Source organism: Chenopodium quinoa, unplaced genomic scaffold (assembly GCF_001683475.1).
Source record: "Chenopodium quinoa cultivar QQ74 unplaced genomic scaffold, ASM168347v1, whole genome shotgun sequence".
NCBI classification, from domain to species: domain Eukaryota; kingdom Viridiplantae; phylum Streptophyta; class Magnoliopsida; order Caryophyllales; family Amaranthaceae; genus Chenopodium; species Chenopodium quinoa.
This window is the reverse complement of record NW_018744593.1, coordinates 434,019-458,283: the sequence shown is the minus strand read 5'-3', so window position 1 is coordinate 458,283 and position 24,265 is coordinate 434,019. Positions and strand designations below refer to the sequence as shown.

The 24,265-nt window shown below is 38.1% G+C and overlaps 1 protein-coding gene across 1 annotated transcript; it reads right to left on the bottom strand.

The window, feature by feature from the left end:
• Positions 1–23,522: 23,522 nt before the first annotated feature.
• LOC110699764 lies at positions 23,523–24,033 on the bottom strand. The gene is made up of 2 exons (XM_021877281.1): positions 23,932–24,033; positions 23,523–23,837 (listed from the first exon to the last, which is right to left on the bottom strand). The coding sequence occupies exons 1-2, from the start codon at positions 24,031–24,033 to the stop codon at positions 23,523–23,525; spliced, it is 417 nt and encodes a 138-aa protein (XP_021732973.1).
• Between the last annotated feature and the right edge of the window lie 232 nt (positions 24,034–24,265).

The following is a 24,265-nucleotide window of genomic DNA, read 5'->3' as shown; positions in this document are numbered from 1 at the left end:
TCATACAACATGATTCGAAGTGTTGGCTCATATAATTCAATGGGAAGAACCGCCTCTGTGCCATATGCCATAAGGAATGGAGTTTCACCGGTTGACCCCTTCTCAGTGGTTCTGATGGACCAAAGAACGTGAGTCAACTCTTCTGCCCAAAGCCCGCCTGCCTTCTCGATCTTTTTCTTTATGCCGCTTGAGATGAGCTTGTTGAAAGCTTCAACTTGACCGTTTGCTTGCGGACGGCCAACGGATGCAAAGTAGTGGGAAATCCCTTGATCTTGCAACCAAGTCTTCAGGACAGGCGTTTCAAATTGGGGGCCATTGTCAAAGACCATTGACATTGGTACACCGAACCGGGTGATGACATTCCTCCAAATGAAGGAGATGACATCCTTAGTTTTGATGCCCTTTACCGCCTCGGCCTCAACCCACTTGGTGAAGTAATCAACAGCCACCAAAATGTATCTTCTGCCGCCTGGGGCAGGAGTGTATGGCCCCAAAATATCCATGCCCCATTTTGCAAAGGGAATTGGGCTGTGAATAGCTGTCATATCAGTTGCCGGCTGCCTTATCAACCGGCCGAACCTCTGGCACTTGTCGCATCTTTTCACCAAATCTAATGCATCCGCCTCTAGTGTAGGCCAAAAGTATCCTTGGCGCCGGGTTCTTTTGGCGAGGGTCCTCCCGCCAATGTGAGATCCACAGAAGCCGGCGTGAAGATCTTCCAGTATTTCCTTGCCCCGTTCTGGGGTAACACACTTGAATAGCGGCTGCAAGTAACCCTTCCGAAACAGTTCACCGTTGTGCATTGCGAAGCTTAATGCTCGTCTTTTAAGAGCAGCTGCTTTGGATGAGGTTTCCGGTAGAGTGCCATCTTCCAAGTAATTCCGGATGGGGTCCATCCATGTGGAGCTTCGATCTAGAAGTCCAATGGGGTCATGTTCAATGCTTCTCTTTTCCATGACTTCCCAGAAGACTGATCTAGGCGTATCACATGTGGCGGAGGATGCAAGTTTGGATAGTGCATCCGCCTGATTATTCTCGGATCTGGGTACTTGACTCAGGTTGAATTCATCAAATGCCCCAGCCTCCTCTTTGACCGCCTGCAGATACATAATCATCACCGGATGGGTGGCCTCGTAGTCACCGTTGTACTGGCTAACGATGAGTTGGGAATCTGAGCAGGCATCAACTTTCCTTGCCCCGACCGCCTTACACATGCGGATACCGGCTAGCAGGGCCTCGTATTCAGCCTCATTATTCGAAGCTTGAAACTTGAATCGTAGAGCGTACTCGTATTTGTCTCCCTCCGGAGAGTGAATAATTACACCCGCTCCGCAGCCATTCAGCGTAGAGGTCCCGTCTACATAAACCCTCCAAACTTCATCGGTTTTATCCGGCTGTATTGGCCTTGTCATTTCAACAATGAAGTCGGCAAACGCCTGACCCTTAACTGCTCGCCTGGGTTCGAAAGTGATCTCTAAGCCTTGGATTTCCACGGCCCATTTAATCATTCTTCCGGATGACTCTAAAGTGGTCATAGGCCTTTTGAGCGGTTGATCAGTGTAAACGGTCACCGGATGTGCTAAAAAATACGGTTTCAACCGCTTGACTGCTTTGAACAAAGCCAGACCGAATTTTTCGATCATGGGATAACGAAGTTCAGCATTCCGGAGTATATGGCTTATAAAGTATACCGGGAGCTGATTATTGTCTCTCTCAGCAAGGAGGACGGCACTCAAGGAGTGATCCGAGACGGCCAAGTACATGTAGAGAGCCTCCTGGGGTAGGGGACTCACCAATCCTGGCAAAGAATGCAGGTGTTGCTTCAGCCGTTGAAATGCCGCCTCAGCCTCTTCACCCCATTCAAACCTTGACCTCTTTTTGATTGCTTGAAAGAAATACAGGCACTTGTCACCTGACCGGCTGAGGAATCTCCCCAGTGCCGCCAGGCAACCGGTAAGCTTTTGAGCCTCCCTGACGGTACGTGGCGACTGCATGTTGATCACCGCCTGTACTTTGTCCGGATTGGCTTCTATGCCTCTCTGATCAATCAAAAATCCAAGAAACTTCCCGGACTCAACTCCAAAGACGCATTTTTTAGGATTTAACATGACTTTATGCCGTCTGAGGGTGGTGAGAGTTTCTCGGAGGTCGGCTAGATGATTCGCCTGCAGCTTTGATTTGACAATCATGTCATCAATGTACACCTCCACGTTCCTTCCAATCTAATCATAAAAGACTGAGTTCATCATTCGCTGGAAAGTAGCAGGCGCATTCTTCAACCCAAACGGCATCACCTTGTAGCAATATAGCCCTTGATCTGTGACGAAAGCCGTCTTCTCTTGGTCTTTCTTCCACAAGGGTATCTGATGGAAGCCGGAATAGGCGTCCATGAAACTCATCAGGGCATGGCCGGCTGTAGAGTCTACCAAATGATCTATCTTTGGAAGCGGGTAGCTATCCTTTGGACAAGCCCTGTTGAGGTCCGTGTAATCTACACACATCCGCCAGGTTCCATTCGGCTTTTTCACAAGGACGACATTGGCTACCCAATCCGGGTAGTAACATTGCCGGATGAATCCAGCATCCAAGAGTTTCTTGACCTCGGTTGCTGCCGCCTGGGACCTTTCCTCGCCATGGTTCCGTTTCTTTTGCCTGACCGGCTTCTTCTTAGGATCCACAGCGAGTCTATGTACAGCAAGATCCGGACTTACACCCGGCATCTCTTCTACTTCAAAGGCAAACACATCTTTGAACTCCTTCAGCAAAAGGAGCAAACCTGATCCCAAACTTTCAAACGCAGCCGTTCCAACCTTGACGGTTCTGTCTGGCCGACTGTCTTCAAGGACAACATCAATTATTTCTCCTGCCGGCTGAGGGCGAAGAACGTTTGTCCTCTCGGACAGTGATTGCTATTGTTTCTCCTTCACAGGCGCCAGTTGGTCCGCCTTCCTCTTTTTACCGGCTGGCTTTGTAGCCGGTAAGCTTTGATCACAGTCGTCAAGTTCAACAATTTCTTTCTCTTGACCGCCTGTGTCAAGCGTTGGTTTGATGTCCGAGAGGTAACACTCTCTCGCCATCTTTTGGTTCCCACTCAAGGAACCGACTGTGCCATCATCCCTTTCAAACTTTATCAACATTAGAGATGGGATGATGACTGCCTTTGAGAGGTTAAGGGTGGGACGGCCAATAATCAGATTGTAGGCAGTCAGCTCTTCTACTACAAGAAACTTCACAACCATATGCCGGCCCTTACCCTTCTCTCCGAACCGGATGGGTAGATCAATCATGCCCACCGGATGTACTACTCCTCCCCCAAAACCTACAAGAGGGTATGAGGCCGGAAGCATGCTACTGGGCTTATACTTGAGTTTCTCCAAGCACCGGTAGCTGATGAGGTCGGATGAGCTCCCGGTATCAATCAAGATCCGGCCAACTCTTTGATTGGCGATTTTGCACTCGATGACTATGAGGTCATCATGAGGCCGCCTGACCTCGCCTCTATCTCTCTCGGAGATGATAACTTCCGGAAATGAATATTCAGACGACTGGCCCTCATCCACCGAGTTGACCAGTTTCCGAATGTTATCTTTTGTACCCCGGATGGTAGGCCCACCTCCCGCAAAGCCACCGGCTATGGTCAGAATGGTTTCCTCATCCGTATCCGATTGAGTAGCCGGCTTATTTGGGGGTGGTCCTCTTGCTTGTTTAGGTGTACCCCTTGACTTGGAAAGATAAGATTTGAGAGCCCCCTCATCAGCGAGCCGGTCGAAGAGCCGCCTGAGGCTAAAACAACCCTCAGTGTCGTGGCCAATTTCCTCGTGAAAAAGACAATATTTGCTCTTATCCCGGGCGCTTAGAGGACTCTTCATAGGAGACGGTTTTTCAAGATTCAACCGGTCCTTTACTTCGTTGAGAATGGAGGCACAGTCCTTGTTGAACTCGTACTTTGGCACATACGGATCCGACCTCTTCCTTTTCTGGAAAGGTTGTCCGGATGAGTCTGCCGCCCATACCCCCTTTCTCTCATCTTCCTTTTTGGCCGACTGGGTAGGCCGATTCTCTTTTTTATCGGATCTTTTGTAATCCGTTGGAAGTTTAACAGCACACAATTCCACTGCCTGAATGTAGGCCTCCGCCTTCATGAGTGCCTCGTGAAGAGTGGAGACCCTCTTCCTAACCAAGTCAAACTTAAAAGTTGATCCATCTTTTAAGCCTTTGAAGAAGTCAGTATAGGCAACGTCATCAGACAATCCATTGATTTGAATCCTCATCAGGTTAAACCGCCTGACATATGACCGGAGCCCCTCTTTGTCTCCCTGTTGTATTGCCCCTAGATCAAGGCTTGTTTTCTTGGCAGGGATGTTCATAGAAAAGTTGGACGTAAACCAGTAGGCCAAGGTCCTGAAATTATTGATGCATCCGGCTGGGAGGTTACCAAACCAACGTTGAGCAATCCCTTTCAACGTTGCCGGGAAGCACCGACACCATGCGGCATCATCCAAACCCTGCAAATACATCAGGTTGGTGTATGCCATAAGGTGATCTTCCGGGTTGGTGGTACCGTCGTAGGCACCTACCAACACGTTTTTGATTTTAGACGGCTGGGTCGTCTCGGTAATTTCTCTGGAGAACGCCGTTGGCTGTTCCCCAAGGTTGAGCAGCCGGAGCTGCCAGTCCATAGGCTGGACGGGCGACTGATGCTGCCCCCCGAAAATACCTGCCTGTGCATAGGGGGATCCAAAGGGCGTATACGGTGTTCCATGCACTGCCGGTTGGATCATATGGGGGCCGGATCGAGCGGAAACCTCGCTCGTCCGGCTGTCATTGTTTGCTCTCGAGTGCCTTCCTGAGGTGGCATTGAAGCTGTCTCGAAAGGTCGATGTTGATGCCGACTCGGATCGCTGAGTCTTTTTATCTTGGATGAGCGTCCGGGCATCAGAATAGACTTTCTTGGTTCCATCCGGCTGAATGTGCCGGACGGGCTTTCTGACTCCATCTATAGGAGTGTGCATCTTTGAGAAATCAAAGAGCCTAGCTGGCATGTCTGACTTCGGGTGTGGGGTAGATGCTCTACCCTTGACTGTTTTGGCCGTCTTTTTACCGTGACGCCTTTCTTCCGCCTGACCCTTACGGGGGCCGGCTGTGGAGTCCAGAAGGCCTTTGATCTCTCCTTTGAAGCTCATCATCATATTCATGAGCTCATCTCTGGAGACTGGGGAGTCTCCAGCGGTAGAGGTTAACCCAAGCGGCCCCCTAGTTGGCTTGCTAGGAGCCGCCTGGTTCCCTTCCCGTTCTCTCTTATCTTTGGAACGGGTGTTCTTGGTCCTCAAAGAGCCATCTGCAGCAGTGTAGGCTTCCAAGTCATAGTTATCGGCTGTATCTTGGTCCGAATGGACCTCAACCTCCCCAGTAGGCATATTGCTTTTACCAGGTAGTATAGGCTCAGATGTCATCTAGAAAGTACTCTCCCCACAGACGGCGCCAAATGTTTGGGGGTTTTCTGTGTCCTTCGGGAGAGTTACAATTTCCTAGCAGACTTCCTTCTTACGCCTGTACTTGCACCTAGCCGACTTCCTTCTTGCGCCTGTACCTGCACAAGTAACGGAGACTCCGGATGGGGGGTGGGAGTTCCGCCTCCGAAGATTAAGTTAGTATCTTTTCGAAGTGGAATAAGAACTGTAAAAGCTTCTCGGTTCGAGAGCGTTTCAGTAGGTTTAGGCTTTGTTTGGTTTTTTGTGGTTGCAATTAATGTCTGTCCCTCATAAATGAGGTCTACCCTTTCTATTTATAGTAAGGGAGAACTGTACCTCAATAAGGGTATAAGGGACACGTGTCTGCAAAGGAAATGGGCCTTTGCAGACTGCTGAAAGATTGACACGTGTCAAGCATTTATTGGGCCACGTGTCTTAGGTATTTTCACCCTAAACACAAACAACACCAAAATCACTAGGGTTTTCAACTGAAATAACTTAAACAACAAGAAACACAAAAAAAAACTCAAAATAAATAATTGGACCAAAAGACCAAAATATAACGCAAAGCTAAATAACCAAGAAACACTAACCTCGAATTTCTGATTTTTGGTTCGAAATTGATTCGAATTTGTTGTTGTTGAAGACGCAAGCACATCGATTTGATTTAAAATAGACGAACCCAGAAACCCTAACCTCCAATATTGTAGAAAGAGAGAAGTAGAAGGAGATCGAAAGAGAGAAGAAAGGAAAGGGAAAGTGGCGGTTATGGAGAAGGAGATCGAAGGAGAAAGAAGGAGTTTGAGGAAAGTGCTTAGAGAAAGCTCAGAAGCCCTTTTAATGGAGAAATTCGAGTACGCTTCAATGGAGGAGAGAGAGAGGCAGATTAGATGAGATAGCAGGAGGAAAGATCGAGGAAATGAAAAGAGTATATGGGAAAGAAATGAAAACGAAGAGCCGGATTTTTTTTTCAAAAGTGGCACCAGTTTGAACCGGTGCCAACTCTCTTCCACAATATAATATTTTTTTTTAAGTTGGCACCGGTTTGAACCGGTGCTAATTACAGGATTTGGCACCGGTTTTAGTTGGAACCGGTGCCTACACTGAATTTTTCAATCCCGCCCATTTCTTTTGGCACCGATTTTCAAGAACCGGTGCTAAAGGGGGAGTGCCTATTTCATTTTTTCTACTAGTGGGTGGGGTTAAGGGGTGTGGGGTGGGTTACGAGGTGGGGTGGGGGTGGTGGGTTAGGGGGTGGCCGTGGGGTGGGTTAGGGTTAAGGGTGCAAGTGGGGTTAAGGGTGTGGGTGGGTTACGGTGGGTTAAGGGTGTGGGGTGGGTTACGGTGGTGGGGGTGGGTTAAAGGATGTGGGCAGTGGTGGGGTGGTGGGTTAGGGGTAGGTGGGGCAGTGGGTTAGGGGTATGGGTTGTGGGCAGTGGGTTAAGGGTAGGTGGGGCAGTGGGTTAGGGGTATGGGTTGTGGGCAGTGGGTTAGGGGTAGGTGGGGCTATATTTTTTTTTTTATTAAACTTTCTAACGGAAATTCCGTCGGAAGCATAGTTGTTTCCGATGAAATATTCCGTCGCAAGGTTGTAACAACGATGAAATTCAGTTCGTCGAAATGTTGCGACAGACTTTCCCATTTAGTCAAACTTGACTCCGACAAAACAAAACCCGTCAAAAATTCCGTCAGAATGGACCTTTTCGACGGAAATTCCCTCGGAATATAGCCAAATTCCTACAAAATGTAATGCGACGTTGCGTTTCGACGGTATTCTGTCGAAAACCGGCATTCCCGAAGAGAGTCCAGGATATTCCGTGTGATTATTTCCGTCGTTGATTAGCTATTTTCTAGTAGTGCAAGCCCATGATGAATATGCTTCCACACCTGAAAAGCTTCCCTTTACTTTGTCCCCCCCACTTGCCATTGGAAATGGGTCGTCGTAGGGCCAAGATAAAGATAAGACCAAGCAAACATATAAACACACAATCAGCAATGCTGAGTACATAAGTGTAAACAGTACAAACTAACATGCTTTCATCCTATCAACACACAACTTACCTTATTGCACCTGTGTACAAGCATACAACATACAACATAACCAACTAAAAAAATCACTAGATTATTTATTTAGCTTAATTATGCATCGAACAGGTTTCCCCCTAACCTGCTCCAATGAGGGGGTACTAACACGGGAGCTAATCGTGCCAATATAAAAGGATCACTCGTAAGTGGCGGAATTCCTGCGCATAATAAAAAAAAAAAAATACAACGTCCTGTACTCCTAAGAAGTTATGGTCAAATGTAAAGTCGCATAACTCCCCCATACGTTTATACTTGAGGTATATACATTCCAATAGTTTTGATGCGTAATCTCTTTCACTTTACATTGTTTACATATTTTAGACTTGGTGATGACTCTCAAACCATCATACAATCAATCATAATAAATCATCCAAACAATCAAACATACCAATTTAATTCTTGAATAATTAGTGACCACATAAATTTTAATGTTGAACTCTTTTTAAACTACCTCGGTGTTAAATAACACCTTATACGCATAATGTGCAACAAATCCTATCCATCGGTGTTTAAAACACCTTAAATGCACTTAGGCACCAAAATCTAAATTAATTCTCGTGTAATAACTCTTTTCCCAATAAAAATTATATGAACCATAATAAAATTTTCTTTTAATATTCCAATCCAAATTAAACATTTAGTTTAATTAAACATGCTCCCAATCATGCCAATAATAAAAGTGTGGTTCATATTCAACATGCGAACATAATTAATTTCAATCATCAATTCACCACAAATAATCCCATACTTCACTGATCAATCACCAACATCAATCCAATCAACAATTCTAACCAACACCTATCATGATACTAACTTGAAATTAATTAAACAAAGTCCAGCACGCTTCTATACATTTAAATAATTACCAAGTACGCAAACGTACCTTGAATATGTTCTTAAAATCGTCACGACTATACAAAATCACTCACTTGGAAATCTCATACAACCCAAAATTAAAAAGAGACATTAATACCTATTCAGCAATATGTACACTCTTTAAATCACTTATAATCTCTCTAAAACAAGCTGAAAATTTAAAACCCCTACTTTTATTCCTAATAAATGGGTAATTAAAAATCCTTTAATAAACACAATTCTAACCTTTATATAAAAATTTAAGCTTTATAAAAATATGTAAAATTGCTGTAGTTATATTTAGAAACATCTAATTTTATAGTTTCAATCACCTAAAATCAATTTCCATCAACATACATTAATTTAGAAACCTAGGGTTTTAAATTTGGTGCTTTTTAAATCAAAAACTATATCTGAAAATTATATGCAAAATAATTATAATCAAATATCATAAAGATCACCACACAACCCAAAAATAATAATTGAATCAAGGCTAGAATAATTTTAAAACAAAAGAATTGTTTTTTTTTTTTTTCAAAACACATGCACGACAAGGGGAGGGGAGCACGGCTGGCGATGGCTGATGTCGGCGAGTTCTGGCGGTGCCTGGCCGGTGATGGTGGTGGTGGCAGCCGGCCACCGTGTGGGGTGTGTGTGTGTGTGTCGTGTGATGTGAGAAGAGGGGAGGGGAAAAAAATTAAAGGAGAGAGAAAATAAGAGGAGAGAGAATTTATCTTTGGGTATTCTTCACCTTGGGGAAGATCTAACTTGCTCATAAGATGGGTATTTATATTTCCTCTCTAAAAACTTTTCTAAGCTTAAATTCCCTTTTTACCCTTAATGATCACTTCTCTTATTCAAACTAGTCATTTTACTTTCTTTAAATATCATTGACTTTAAATTTTCTTTTATAAAATAATATGCCCATAGTTTCTAAATAATAATATAATATTTTTTCAAAGCAATTAAATAAATGAAGACCTTTAGTTAAAATAATTCTTTTAAATTATAAAATACCATAAATAAATCATTTCAAATTATTTAAATGTTTTATTAAATAATGATTTAAATTAAAATACGTATAAAAATATGGGGTATTACAATCAACCACGCACCTGCACTCTCCTATTTCTCGCACCACCAACCACACCCAACAACACCACCAGTCAGCCGCACACTCCACGCTGCTCTACCATACACTCCACGCTGTAGCACCTTTGCACCACCGCTCTGCTCACCCACACACTCCGTGCAACCACACCAGCCACCAGTAGCGGACAACAGTCGCGCAACCCTGCTTTCGATTCTGTCCGAAACCACATCAATCAACTCCACCCAGGAGCCATTTTCCCTCGCATTCCCTCATCTCTTCCACAAATAAATTTCGACCACCACCAATTACAATCAGTCACCGTAGTTAACCGCAACAGCAGTTGCATCAAGCAACCACCATTCGTCCCCTCAAAAGACCCAAATTCAATCCGGTCTCATCGCGGGTTGTTGGGGATCGATCGATTAAATTGATTTCGATTGATTACAATTAGGCCTTTGGGAGTGAATCATGGATTAAGATTTGGGAGGCGCGTGGAAAAGGAGGAGGAATTGGAGTAAAAGGCTAGCCACTGGCAAAAAGGGTGGCTGAGGAGCAGGGCTGGTGGGGTGGGGGTGTCGGGGTTGTTGAAGAGAAGAAGTGTTTTTTTTTTAAAAAAAAAAATCATTTATAAATTATTATATTGTTAAAAGATAAAATATTTAATTAGTTGAGTGTATTAAGTAAGGGCATTTTGGGATTTTCAGTTTTTATTTAAAATGAACACTAAACATGGTTAACCATTTTCTAAATTTTCTCATTAATGTCACCATGCATTGAGAATTATAGCTATTTAAAGTTTACAAAGGTAATAAAATTTTTCACAATTTACCACTGAGAAAATTAAAAAAATGCAGTGTTATTAAAGAGAATTTTCCAAAATAATTACAGTTCAGTAAAAATAAATTTAGTCAGTAAAAATAATTTCAGTTAGTAAAAATCAGTAATTATAAAGAAGAAATATAACATAGAATCAGTAAAAATAATTTCAGTTCAGCATAATTAATTTCAGTTCAGTAAAATTAATTTCAGTTAATTAAAAATACGCTACAAGAAAAAAGGTCAAAGAGGACGACATAAATAGATCAAGGAAGACGAGTTGTATTTTGCCTTGTTACTTTCTATCAAGGAAGGCGAAATTATAATCGCCCATTTATCACAGAGCAAAGAGGGTGAATTTTACTTTCGTCTTTCTATTTCAAAGCAAAGGGGGCAAATATAATTTTTATCCTCTATTTCAATAGCTAAAAGGGCAAATTTAATTTTCGCCCTTGTTGATTAATAGCAAAGAGGGCGAATTCCATTTTCGCCCTCGTTGGTCAATAAACATTTACAGAGTAATAAAACAAATGTAAAACATTAAACGTTTCAAATGAAAACAAAAATAAAAAAGTACACGTTTTCTCTCTCTTCTTATTCACCAGCAAAAATGTATGAACTCTAATTTTTTTTTTCCTACTCGAATCGCTAGTCGAATTTTTCCCTCTGATTCTCACAAATTGCTACTCTAATTCTTCGCTCCAAATAGACGTTCAGATTTCACACATTGTTGCTCCAAATCAATGCTCGAAGTCGGTCAAATCGCTAGTCGTTCAGGTATCGATTTTGGTAAATTTTCGCAATTCTACTAATTTTGGCTCAAAATATGTGATTAAGCTTTTGATTTTGTAAGAATTTGTTGATTCTCGAAATCCTTGCTCTAAATTTGTTGAATTTTTTGTTAATTTGTTGCTGATGTTAGTATTGCTATCTCTGGAATTTTTCGGGAGTTTTAATTATTCAAGTAATGTAGAGGCAATGTTAGATAGATTATGAATTTCCTACTTGTTGCTATCTCTAAATTCGTGATTTCCTACTTGTTGCTAATGGAGTTTTTTGATAATGGATTTCTAAAAAAATCTGCTAGTGATTAGGATACTGTAGTTTTAAGTACTTTCTGAAATATATGTCATAATTTCTTTCTTGAGTTGTATGACAATATATAATCTAATTTTAAGTGATGGCTAATTTTGCAAAGCTTAATTCCAAATGACACTTGAATTATTATGCTGACCAAGTATAACAATGAGCTTGAAATTATCTAATTCGGATCGTTTTGAGTAACACCTACTATTAATTTTTTAAGGAATTTAGTTAACTTTCTCCCCTGTTATCATTTTGAGTAACACCTACTGCAATGGATTTTTGTTTATTAACTCAAGCCAACTTTTTTACTTCAAAATTAGATATTTGTTTTGATTGACAGGGACCATGAACAAAAATATTGCTGATGTTTGTTATGGCTGTAAATTTCATTTTGATGCACAAATGTTGACAGGATGCTTTCAGGAAGTACTAATTCAGCAAATAAGCTTTGAGGGACTTGAGTGTTAATTTTGTAGCTATAACCTTGTGCATACAATTTTATTGATGTAGCATATTAACAATTCAAAATTATATAATTAATTGCAATCTCGTTTTCTTAATGTATACTCTCTAAGATTTATTTTTTTTTAAACAAAATAAAGAACAAAGAGAGCAAGTTTAAATGTTGCCCTTTTTAAATCTGATCAAAGAGGGCGAAAATTTTGTCCTTTTTGATTTTGATTAAAGAGGGCGAAAAATTTGTCTTCTTTGATTTGAATCAAAGAGGGTGAAAAATTGTCCTCTTTGATTTTGATCAAAGAAGGCGAAATTTTTTTCCTTCTGTGATATTTAACAAAGAGGACGAAAGAATGTAGTTGCCCTTTGAAGCTAATAGGGCGACTTGGGGGAGATTTTAAAATTGCCCTCTTTGCCTAATAGGGCGAAATTGAACCTAAGAGGGTGATTTAAATCGCCCTTTTTGATCAAATATCTTGTAGAGATAATTTAAGATCAGCAAAAATAGTTTCATTATAGTAAAAATAATTTCTATTAAGCAAAAATAAGGTGAAGTGAACAGGGCCTTAGTCACTCATTGTCACAAGATTATGTGACATGATTGGTAAAAAAAAAGGGTTTTTCTAAGCTATGTCCCTAAGGCAGTCAAGTTTCTAAGGTGTACCCATACTTTTTTAAATTTTTAAGTTGTGTCCCTCAACTCACTACCATTGATGAATGGTACCCTCCTTGGTACTTTCATGTCACCTAAAGTTAACTATAAATTTAATAAAAAGATGATAAAAGGTAAGGAAATTATAGGAGAAAGAAATCTTAGCCACCGCAACCCTAATAACGAAAACTGAAGCCACGAAATTACACTCTCAATTAACTTTTAAACAACTAATAAGGGTACATTTTAGTATTGATAAGCAGTTGAAAGGCACTATTTAGAGACTTGAAAAAATATGGGTACACCTTAGAAACTCGACTATCTTAGGAGTATAGCTTAGAAAACCCAAAAAAAAAAATTATGTGACATGAGAACAGAGATAGCGTATGTGTCAATGGAGGCACCATGTTCGGAGCCCTTGAGTTCACCATACAAGAGTTACACCCGATGATCTAAAATTTACTAGTTCTTCGGTCAAACTTGGCACATTTACTGATGCATTAGATTGATGGTAATAAAATGTAATATATTAGTAAAATTAATGAAGAAGTTAATACTATATAACTTTATATTAATGGTCGTACTTATTTAACAACATTCATTTTTGAAGAAAACTGACAACAATTATATGATAATTAGGGTGGTTAACGTGCGCGATGCGCGCCATAGCGAGTCATATCTGGGGAGCTCTTTCAGTTGGCAACATAATGAGATAAAAATATGTAAACAAATAGTTTTAAGGGTATAAATGTTTACAAACTATTTTTAACAGTTCATAAAAAAGACAATTATCATTAATGAGGGCAAATAAGTAAATAAACATTTTGGATGATATAATTGCCTAAACACTGTTGTTCATAAGAGTTAAATCATACAAGGCAAAACTTAGAGACAATTAAAATCATATCAAATTAATAGGGGCATATATGTAAACAAACATTTTAAGGATATAATAGTCTTTACAATATTCATAATTTCTCATACTTTTTTAAAAGTTAGGGATATATGTACTTAATTTGTTACTAAGAAATTATAGCCAATATTGGTATATAAATAGTAAAAAAAAAAGTCAATCTGCATCATTGTAAAATAGGGGATTAATGATATATAATTAGCTTAGGGTGTATTATATTCACCTGATTTACACTTATGTGAACTTATTAAAATTATTTTAGTTGTAATTTGAATTTGAGTAATCCTTATCGTAACTTATTTTATAAAACATGCCCTTAAAGTCATGACATAGTGGCACAATATTATTCTCCATCGACGAGGCTCTTCTTCCTAAATTTTTTATTCAATTATTATTATTAATTTTTTTTTTTTGGTATGAATGTATGTGATATGTTTTTTTAGAATACTCAACAATTTACTCAAGAGTTATGAATTTGCCGTTGATTTGTTGAAAATTATCAATCTCCATCTTCCCCAAATCAACCCAGATAAGTGAACAAAAATACCTATTTATCGTAGTATCTTTTCTCACAATTAATATACTTTGTACTTTCGTAGATTGAAAGAAAAATTATAAAAGATTGAATTGATTTTGAGTTATATAAAATTGATGTATATTGTGAAATCTTATCGGGAGGAGAGAGAAGGTGGGAGGAATTATGATTTTTCAAATCACCTTATTTAGCATTGAAATTGGAGGAAAAGAAGATTGAAGATCGAGTTGGATTAATATTTTTTGTTAGCAGCCCGCCATACAATAATTACTGTAAATCGAATATTTTTTTAAAGTCAATGTTAGAGAATAATTCTAATATAATGGTCATTTATATACTTATGAAGGATTCTTTAGGCAAATTGAAAGAATATAGTGAAAGAATGGAATAATTTCACGTAGAGAGAAATTTAAAAAGCTAAAAGAATTGAAATTAAACCAATATCAATAAAAATAATAATCATTATCGATCGTATGTTTGATAAAAAGTGGCTATCGGAGGAGTTGTCCACTTATTACGTATAATCATAAGCTTATTAATTTCATATTTTAACGAGGGACAAACATAATTACATACACTTATTTATACTTAGCAAGTACAGATTCATCATGCATGTTTCCATAATTAACACGAATGTGTAATTTTATGAGAGAAATTGGACAAATTGCTATTTTAAAGGATAGACTTAAGCTTTATAGAACTACACATCAATATTTTCTTTGGACGGTCCATGATTTGAGTGTATTTGAGTTGTTGCACGAGTTGTAGATCGCGATCTTCACCTGCAAAATAATTATCTTTCTTCTTGAATTATAACTTCACTATTTTCAATTAACAATTCTGATCTTGAACATCTATAAAATATTAAACTCGCATGTTATTTAGTGAATAAACACGAATTGTATGATGAATTGATTAATTTAAGAGAGCATAAGGTAATATTACGTAGTTTTTCGAATGATAATGGAAATGAATATCAACATTACGTACCTTGTATTGATTAAGAGCTCACCGCCAAGTCCGGACGACATTGTAGGTTGGTTGCTTGAGGATGGTGATAACCATTAACATCCATCCATAGATTAGAAATTAGTAGTTGCTCCAACTTTTGATTAGTTAACATCACCTCATTATCAATCATATTAAGATGGTCATGTACCTTAAGTAGTTCTACTTCCATAAATTGTTGTTCTATTGTATGACTATGACATTGATCTTTAAGCTTCTTAATTTCTATTTTTGAAGATTCTAGCATTGTCTTAGTAGTTTCTAAGTCTTGATTAGCTAAGAATAATTGATTTTGTATCTTTTGCAATTCTATTTCCTTGTTTTTATCTTCCTTTTTACATGAGGCAAGTATATCCTCAAGATCCTTTACATTTTTGTTTGACAACTCTAGTTCATTCTTAGTTGAACTTAACTCTAGACTAATTAAAGAATTTTCTTCTTCTACCCCTTTTAGTTTTCTTTCTAATTCTTGATATTCCTTCTTACACAAGGTAAGTTGAAACCCAAGTTCTTTTATGCTTTTCGTTGAAACACAAGGTAAGTTGGAATTAACATATAATATAATTCCAGCCTTAGGCCTTAGAATAATTAGAGAATCATATAACCTACTCAACAAAGATTCTTTTATCTCCGTTCCATATACCATCAACTTGTCATTCCTAAGGTCTATAGAACGGATTACCTTTCGATCACCCTCTCCATTGATGTGCTCCATTCGATACACGAACTTGTTGTCGTAAAATAGTGGGGTAATGAAAGTATCCGGAGTTTCTTCCAAGTTGTAAGTGGTCATTTCTTGATTAAGAAACAATATTATGGGGTACGGAGTAGTATATGCTTGTTCTTGGTAATTAGGTAAACTAAAAGAAAAATAAGTTTGATTGATTTAATAATGGATATAATGAGTTTAACAAATTGAAATCTCAACCAAAGGTATAGATGGTATGGTAGAAAAGAAACAAAGGTGATTTTGTTTGTTTAGTATTGTGTGCTATTGATGAACAAGAAATTATTGGCTCCTTTTTATACAAGCTCCCATTTTAGAATGTATTTGAATAATCCTCCTTATCCTTTATGATGAATCTTCCCTTAATCTTAAACTATTCCTTCACTTGTGCATCAATTTTATGGAAGGTTAGATAGATGATGCAAAGTATATTCCTTTCAACATTGTACAACATAAGATAAGAATAATATGTGTATTAGGCATCTATTAAACGGATGTACAAGCTAAGTACACTACAAAATAATGATAATAATGAAAAAAAAGCCTCATACAAAATAACTAAGGGATAAGATTATGCCAACTTGCCAAGCACTTATATCAAATTAGCTTCCTATGTTTATTTATTTTCAGTTGTTTTATTTCGACTTTTGATATTATTCATCATATTTATACATCACATGTTAATTATATATAATTCGTATCAAAACATAGTTATATTGTGTCTCATTAGTTTGGTCTTGATTGATATATACTTCATATTGTCAAACTATACTTCTAATTAATTGTTACAATAATATAATAAAAAATATTATAGGTTAAAGTTGTGCAAATCTAAATGAAACAATTTAACAAAAACAGAGACGTATAGTAAAAGTGTTGTCTAAATTATTTCATTAGACTTAGGCTTATGCACGTAGTCACGTTGTTTATGTAAGATAACATGATTATTCATTGTATTCCCTCCTTTATTTATTTATTTATTTATTTATTTATTTATTCATTTATTTATTTTTTAAGTGTTACATTTTGGCCGATAAATAGTTTTAAATGAATTAACTGACTTTAATATTAAAAAAAATTAAGTGGGGTTAGTTTGAGTATTAAAAAAGTTAGATTTTATGAAACTCCTCAAATTGGAGTGTATTCCATTGATCAAGATATATAGAGTTACAATTGTGAGACCTAATCACGTTAGGAAATCTCACAAGATAATTACAAAATATTCACAAAACTATATCCTTCTATACAAAATAATATCTAGAATATTTATTATATTCTATCACACCCCCGTAGTCACAGCGGGAGGAGGTCGTACGCTAAAACTGGATCTGAAATCAAAAAATAATTGTCGAGGTAGGCCTTTCGTGAAAATGTCTGCAAACCGATACCAGAAAGGAACGTGCAAGACCCGTACATGACCCAACGCCACCTTTTTTTGAACGAAATGAATGTCCATTTCGACGTGCTTGGTGCGTTGGTGCTGTACGTGCCGGGGTTATAAGATAAATACATTGCACTGACATTATCACAATAAACAAGTGTGGCCTGCCAGAGAGGACAATGTAGCTCTAAAAGAAGATTACGAAGCCAACAGGCCTCGGAAACAACATTAGTGACGCCTCTGTATTCTGCCTCTGCACTTGATTTGGAAAGAGTATGCTGACGCTTAGATGACCAAGAAATAAGATTGTCACCCAAGAAACAACGGTATCTGGAAGTAGAGCGTCGAGTGTCAGGACACCCGCCCCAATCTGCATCAGTATAAGTAATCAAGTTTGTAGGAGGTGAAGGATATAAATGTAACCCATGATTAATGGTACCCTGAATATATCGCAGAATGCGTTTCAATGCATCATAATGAGCTTCTCTGGGATCATGCATGAATAAACAAACCCGCTGAAACTTAGGGCAGGGCGAGTTAAAGTGAGGTATCGTAATGCACTTGCAAGACTGCGATAGAGTGTTAGATCATGAAACTTAGGTCCAGCGTCTGCACTAAGTTTGGATTGAGTATCCACTGGAGTCTGCGCAGGTTTGCAACTGCTCATACCTGCGCGCTCAAGAATTTCCTATGCATATTTTTGCTGTGATAGAAACAAGTATGATGGAGTACGAGGAACAACAATACCAAGAATATAGTTCAGAGTACCTAAGTCAGTCATCGAAAACTCTTTCCGTAAGTGAGAAATAATATTTTCACGTAATCTATCTAAGGATGTAACCAATAACACAATATCGTCAACATATAGCAGCAAATATGGCATATCATTCCATGCCAGAAATAAATAATGAATTGTCCATTTTAGCAATGACAAACCCCATTTGCAAAAGATAGTTAGCAAATAGCTGATACCAAGCTCGTGGAGCTTGTTTTAGGCCATAAAGAGCCTTGCGAAGTTTGCAAACATAACCTGGAAACCTCTTGTCAACAAACCCGGGGGGTTGATGCATATAAACACACTCATTCAAATCACCATGCAAAAAGGCATTTTTTACATCAAGTTGGTGAATAGACCACTTACGAGCCATAGCCAAACTCAACACCGTTCGAATAGTGGCCGGTTTAACAAATAGGCTAAATGTTTCATCATAGTCAACACCTTTAACTTGAGACCTGCCATCACAAACTAGACGAGCTTTGTATCTTTCAACATCACCATTAGCATTCAATTTGTGTCGAAATAACCACATACAATTGACAATATTCACCCCCGTTGGCCTAGGAACCAAATCCCATGTCCCCGTTTCAATTAAAGCACCATATTCATCACGCATCGCTACATTCCAATTAGGGTCAGAAAGAGCTTGTCTGTGATTTTTGGGTAAGGGAGAACGGTTCAAAGTGGTGCCAGGAGTGGAGATGGTCAAGTCAAATTTAGGATTGGGTTTGAAAATCCCATGTTTGGATCGTGTTTGCATCTGTGGGGAATTTGGAGGTGGTCTAGTTGGTGTAATTGGCGTGAGGCCTCTAAGGGGAGGTGGAGTGTATGTGTTTGGGCCTAAAGTTGGTGAAGGAGAATGATGGGATGGTGAGTTGGGCCGCGAAACTGGATGTGTAATTTCCTGTATTTTTAAATATTTTATAAATGAAATTTTATTTTATTGATAATATTTATTTGTATTTTTTCGGAATTTAATTTTAAAAGTTTTAAATTATTAATTTGGGTCAAAAATTATTTTAGTACAAATTATTTTATGAACCTTCATTCTACAATTTATGCCCATACAAACAAAGCCTAGTCCATTTTATTTACTTAATTGGCCCAATATTTTCATGAGGCCCAATTTTACCCTACAACTCTCCCCTATAAATACCCCATGAATCCCCAAATAGTCTCCACACAAAAAAGTTAGTCTTTATTTCTTTCCCCTTTATTTCCTTTTTCCTTTATTTTTCTTTTCTTTTTCCTTTATTTTTCTTTTCTTTTTCTTTCTTTCCCTTTCTTCTTTCCTACGTGAGCAAAGCTCACTACCGCCAGCCACCTCCGGCGCGCTGCCACCACCTGGTCGCCGATGATCACCTAGCCAGCTTAGCTGGCCCACGTGGCCTCCTCCCCTTGTTTCTCCTTTATTTTACTTGTTTAGTTTGTATAATTTTAATGTATTGGTTTTGGGTTTTTGATTTAATTGTTTGAAATTAGTTTATTTAGTATCAAAATTATGTTTTTGATGTTTTAAACTAATAATTTCAGATTATATAATGGTTTTAATTTTTCAGATTTTGTGATTTTAAAACCTAGGGTTTTACTTTATGTAAATTGGGATTTTAGGGTTCTAATGAGTAATTAAATTGGGGCTTTAGTCCCTATTGTATTTCTAATCATTAATTAAGCATAAAAGCATATTTTTAAGGAAGTTTTAAGGAATTTTTAATAAAATTATATTGCTGAAAATTAGTTTGGGAATTAATTTGTGATTGTTGGTTGTTTTCTAGGAGGTGATTATTCCCTAAGAGACTTTTAAGTGATTAAAAGTAGCACAAAGAATTGTTTACACGAGGTACGTACATGTCTACTTCGTTGAAAGTAGTATCATGTTTAGGTACCAAAAAGGAAATAACTTAGCTTCATGTCTAGAGAACTCTTGGATGGAAATTGTTGGTTAAACATTGAATTAATTCATGTGCTTATGTTTATGAGACATGTTTTGGTGAATTAATTATGTTTGTATGGAATGTTGATACAAGCATATTTTTTTTTATTGGATTGGTTTATTAACCACATTTGGAATATTGTAGGATTGGAATTGAATGGTTTGAGTGGAATGAATTTATTAATTATTCCATGAGGTTATTATTATTTTAATTATTACTCAAGCATGACTTGTTAGTATGTTGAGTAAAGGTGGATTAAGCCGAAATGGCTAGGTGGGTTGACTATGTTCAACAATTTTGGATATCTTGGAAGTTTAATGAAATTAAAGGTCAATTTGTGATGTGATCATCGTTGTCCTAAATAAGATTAAAAGTGAATTATATATATGATTATTATGTATGGTTTACTTGAATGAGTCGGCTATTAATTAAACTTGTAATTACGTAAAGTGAAACATGGATGAGCAATAAACTCTGGAAAGGTGCACTTCTAGAGTATTGACAATTATGGGTTAGGGTACACGGTGGTAGCCCATGGCTTTCCGAGGCTTGTTTGATCAACATGTCCTCTTTTCTTTTGGTATTTACATTTTTCTTTTATAATGAAAGTTAGATGGGATCCTAGACTAACTTTGTGAGAATGGAGTCGCGCCCATTCTTGCATCGCGCTATATTTTTATTTTAAATGTTTATTTGGGACCAAAATGATTTGGTGGATTGGACAACCTCATCTGTTGCTTACTCCAAATTAAATTAATTAAATTAAATATAAAGAGTCAAGTGTTTGGAATTGGTTAGTGAGTATGTTGAGTTGATTGAACTATTTTAGTGTGGAGGCTGGTTAATGAATTCATGTTGAATGTTTATTTACTTTAATTAGTTGAGCATGCTAGGTTTGGTGCGTTGTAACTTGTATGTACTCAGCTTTGCTGATGACGTGCTTTTGTGTGTTTTCTTTTGGTCATGGCCTTCGCCTTTCAATGACCCTGTGATGATCCAATACACTTGTATTATTGGGGAGTAGTATTGCACAGGTTAGCTTGATGATGTGAAGTTGGGGGATTTGGCAAAGGATTGTGATTGAGAGTATTCGTTCTTTGTGTTGAACTTATTTATATTTTGTTATTTCATTTATGATTTGGATTTTGAATATTGGTTTGGTTTTAAATAAGGATCTTTATGGTTCCAATTTATAAGCTTTGACTTATTGGTTTTCTAAACTTTGTTATTTTAAAGACTTAAATTTGGTTTTTCCGCTGTGATACTTTGATAAAGCCTTAACGTTTTAACACGTGGCGGTAACATGTCAATCATTCTCCTATATTTTTATTTAAAGTAAGTGGTTTGGAAAAAGGAGAATTATTAGGGTGTTACAAAGTGGTATCTGGGAGATTTGGTTAGATTTTAATTACCACTAAAGCCAATTTCAAAGTTTTTAAGCACCTAACGTTTTAAATTAGAGAGTTTGATTTAACTACATTATTTTAAGTGAAATTTAATTTCGAAAATTATTCTATTTTAGTAAATTTAATTCGGCATTTATAAAAAAAAAAGGATTTTTCGTGTTTTATATATATTTTGTGTTATTTAATTATTTTGAAGTAAAATGAATTTAATTATTTATTTTATTCTTAACTTGTGTACTTATTTTTATTTTATCGGTGAGATGTGGGTACTATTAAGAAGGGCATATAGGATAGATTATTTCTTTCTATATGCATTGTAATTAATTCTTTTGTGCTTTTATTTTATACGTATGTAGTGATTATGCAAGTTATTTAATTATATATTTTATGTAATCGTGCAAGCTTGAGTGTGATCACCTAGTATCATATTTAAGGTTTAAAGCATGTATTATGGAATGGTATGTGATGATTTGCTTATGTGAAACATGTAATTATGTGACTAATAATATATGTATATTTAATTATGTTATTTACTTAATGCTTGGATTTTGGTGGGGATTGAATCAAGGGAATTATTTTATTTAATTTTCTTGTGCGTAGGATGATTAAAATTTAATAATCATTTCCTTTAAAAGTGACTTATTAGGGGCGATTGTGTGGCCTTGTCCACCTCTCTACCTTAATATATTTGATGATCACGAATGCGGTGTGTTGTGCAAGTAGAGTATTTTTGTGTCGACGTTGGCCTAAGAGTGCGTTATATTTCTAGGCAGGGAAGGAGGATGGCTAACAGCGATGCTTTAGCTGATGCCATTAGGCTACTAGCTGAGAACTTGAACCAAAACCGCAATGATAATCCTGATCCCGCAGGTGAGATGTTTAAGAAACATGCTCAGGTTAAGCCACTATACTTTAAAGGAAGTGGAGACCCAACTTTTCTGGAGAACTGGGTTAAGGAGTTTGATAAGATCTTTGCTGCTTTGAATTGCCCTGTGAATATGAGAGTTGATCAAGTTGCCATGTATTTGAAGGATGAGCCAGATATTTGGTGGAGGGATAATGGAAATGTGCTTCGTGCTGAGGCTAATTTTGGTTGGGAGGCTTTCAAGACAAAACTTAGAGAGAAGTTCTATCCAGCATTCTTAAGGAAATTAAGGCTCAAGAGTTCATCAATATGCAAATGAACAACATGTCGATTACTGAGTACGCAAAAATTGGAGTCTTGCTCCTAATTACAATCAATCAAATTTCTACTCCTAAGAAAGCTTAAAGTGGGTGCTCTGGGATGTCCTAATCGGTTGTGCCATGTAGACGGAGAAAGGGCTGTGAGTGATGTAGCTAGACAAGTTGATGGTGTGTTTGTGATTGGATAGAGATCCCCCGTACTATCACATCTAGTTAGAATTCTCCCTATTCGAAGATCCTTCACAGAAAAACCACTAGGTCAAATTCTATAGACACTGAATTATCATTGGTAAATTTACGAACTGAAATTAAATTTTTGATAGTTTGGGGAGCTAAGTAAACATCACGAAAGGCAAGGGATTTATTGGCTATGCTAGAATGACCATAACCCGTAATTGGAATGCGTTGACCGTTTCCCACCTGAATATAATTTTTAGTGCTTAAATTAAAAAAGGGTAAGAGATTACTAGCATTATTAGTCATGTGGGAAGTTGCTCCGGAGTCCATGTACCAAGCTAGGTCGTTGTTTGAAATCCCATCGTTGAAAAGGCATTCTCGAGATCCGTGGGTGTCATTACCGAATTGGATTCCGGACCCTGAGTGTAAAAGGGCTGCTGAGCCTGCTGACATGGTTAGGCTGACGGACCTGGCCCAGCAAAGTATGCAGCAAGTGGTCTTGGGGCCATTGGAGCTGTGTAACTAGGCTATTGCAAGGGCCACTGCTGCTGTGGATATGGACTTGGGGCTTGACCCCATTGTGGAGCCCTTGGCTGGGCTTGAGGGTGCTGTGGTGGACCAGCCCATTGAGGGTGGCCCCATTGTGGCGCCCCTTGCTGCTGCTGGGGTTGCTGCTGTTGTTGGGAGCCTCTACCGCGCCCTTTACCGCGGCCACGACCTCGCCCGCGACCACGACCACCGAAGCCACCGCCACGGCCAGCCGCCTGAGCGTGCTTGGTTTGAGAAGAGGATACGGTGGCAGCTTGTGTGGGACCGCTGGATTGTGCCACAAAGGATGATGGTGCGGTACTATTGTCGTTATTACGACGAGATTCCTCAAGCAAGAGTCTAGATCTTGCAGTTTCAAACGAAGGTAATGGATCCGTTTGTTGAATCATAGCAGCAACGGTGTCGAAATCAGTATTTACAAGCCTGAGACCAAACGAATAACCATCTTCTGATCCAACACGGTTTGATCAACATTGGCAAGTTGATCTTTCAAGTTTTTCAATTCATGACAATAAGAAGAGATGTCCGAAGAATTGGAGAGATGCAAAGAGTTGAATTGATTTTCAAGATAAACGGCTCTAGTAGTTTTATTATTTTGAAAAATTGCCTTGAGTTTGTCCCAAATTTGCTGAGCCGTATCCCCTTTACAAAGAATCGTCTCCAGATATTGTACCAAAAATCCAGTTCTTGACAACAAAGTCAAGTCGTTTCCACATATCCTCCGATAAATCTTTTGGTTTAGGCATTTTAGAGTCAATATGATCGAGTACATTAAACGCATGTGCATGATATTCAAATAACTCAACCCAATTTGAATATTATACCTTCTCACGATCAAGGATAAGAAGTATCGAATTCTTGATATTATTAACACCTAAAGCTGGGTGATATTCGGAAGAAGAGGTAGTGTCGCCATCTTTTCCCATGGTGGCAGGAAGAAATTAGGTACAGCAAGAATGAGGAACAAAGAATTAATTGATAAGGAAATCAATTAAGTGAGTGGAAATACGGCAGGTGCACCAAATTGGTTGTTGTCGTGAAAGAAAGAAACAAAGACGGTAAAGATACCAACTAGAGTAAAGAAAATAAATGGAAAAATTGCAGAAGCTACATCGAAACCTGAAACTCTGAAGCTGTGATACCATATTACATTTTATG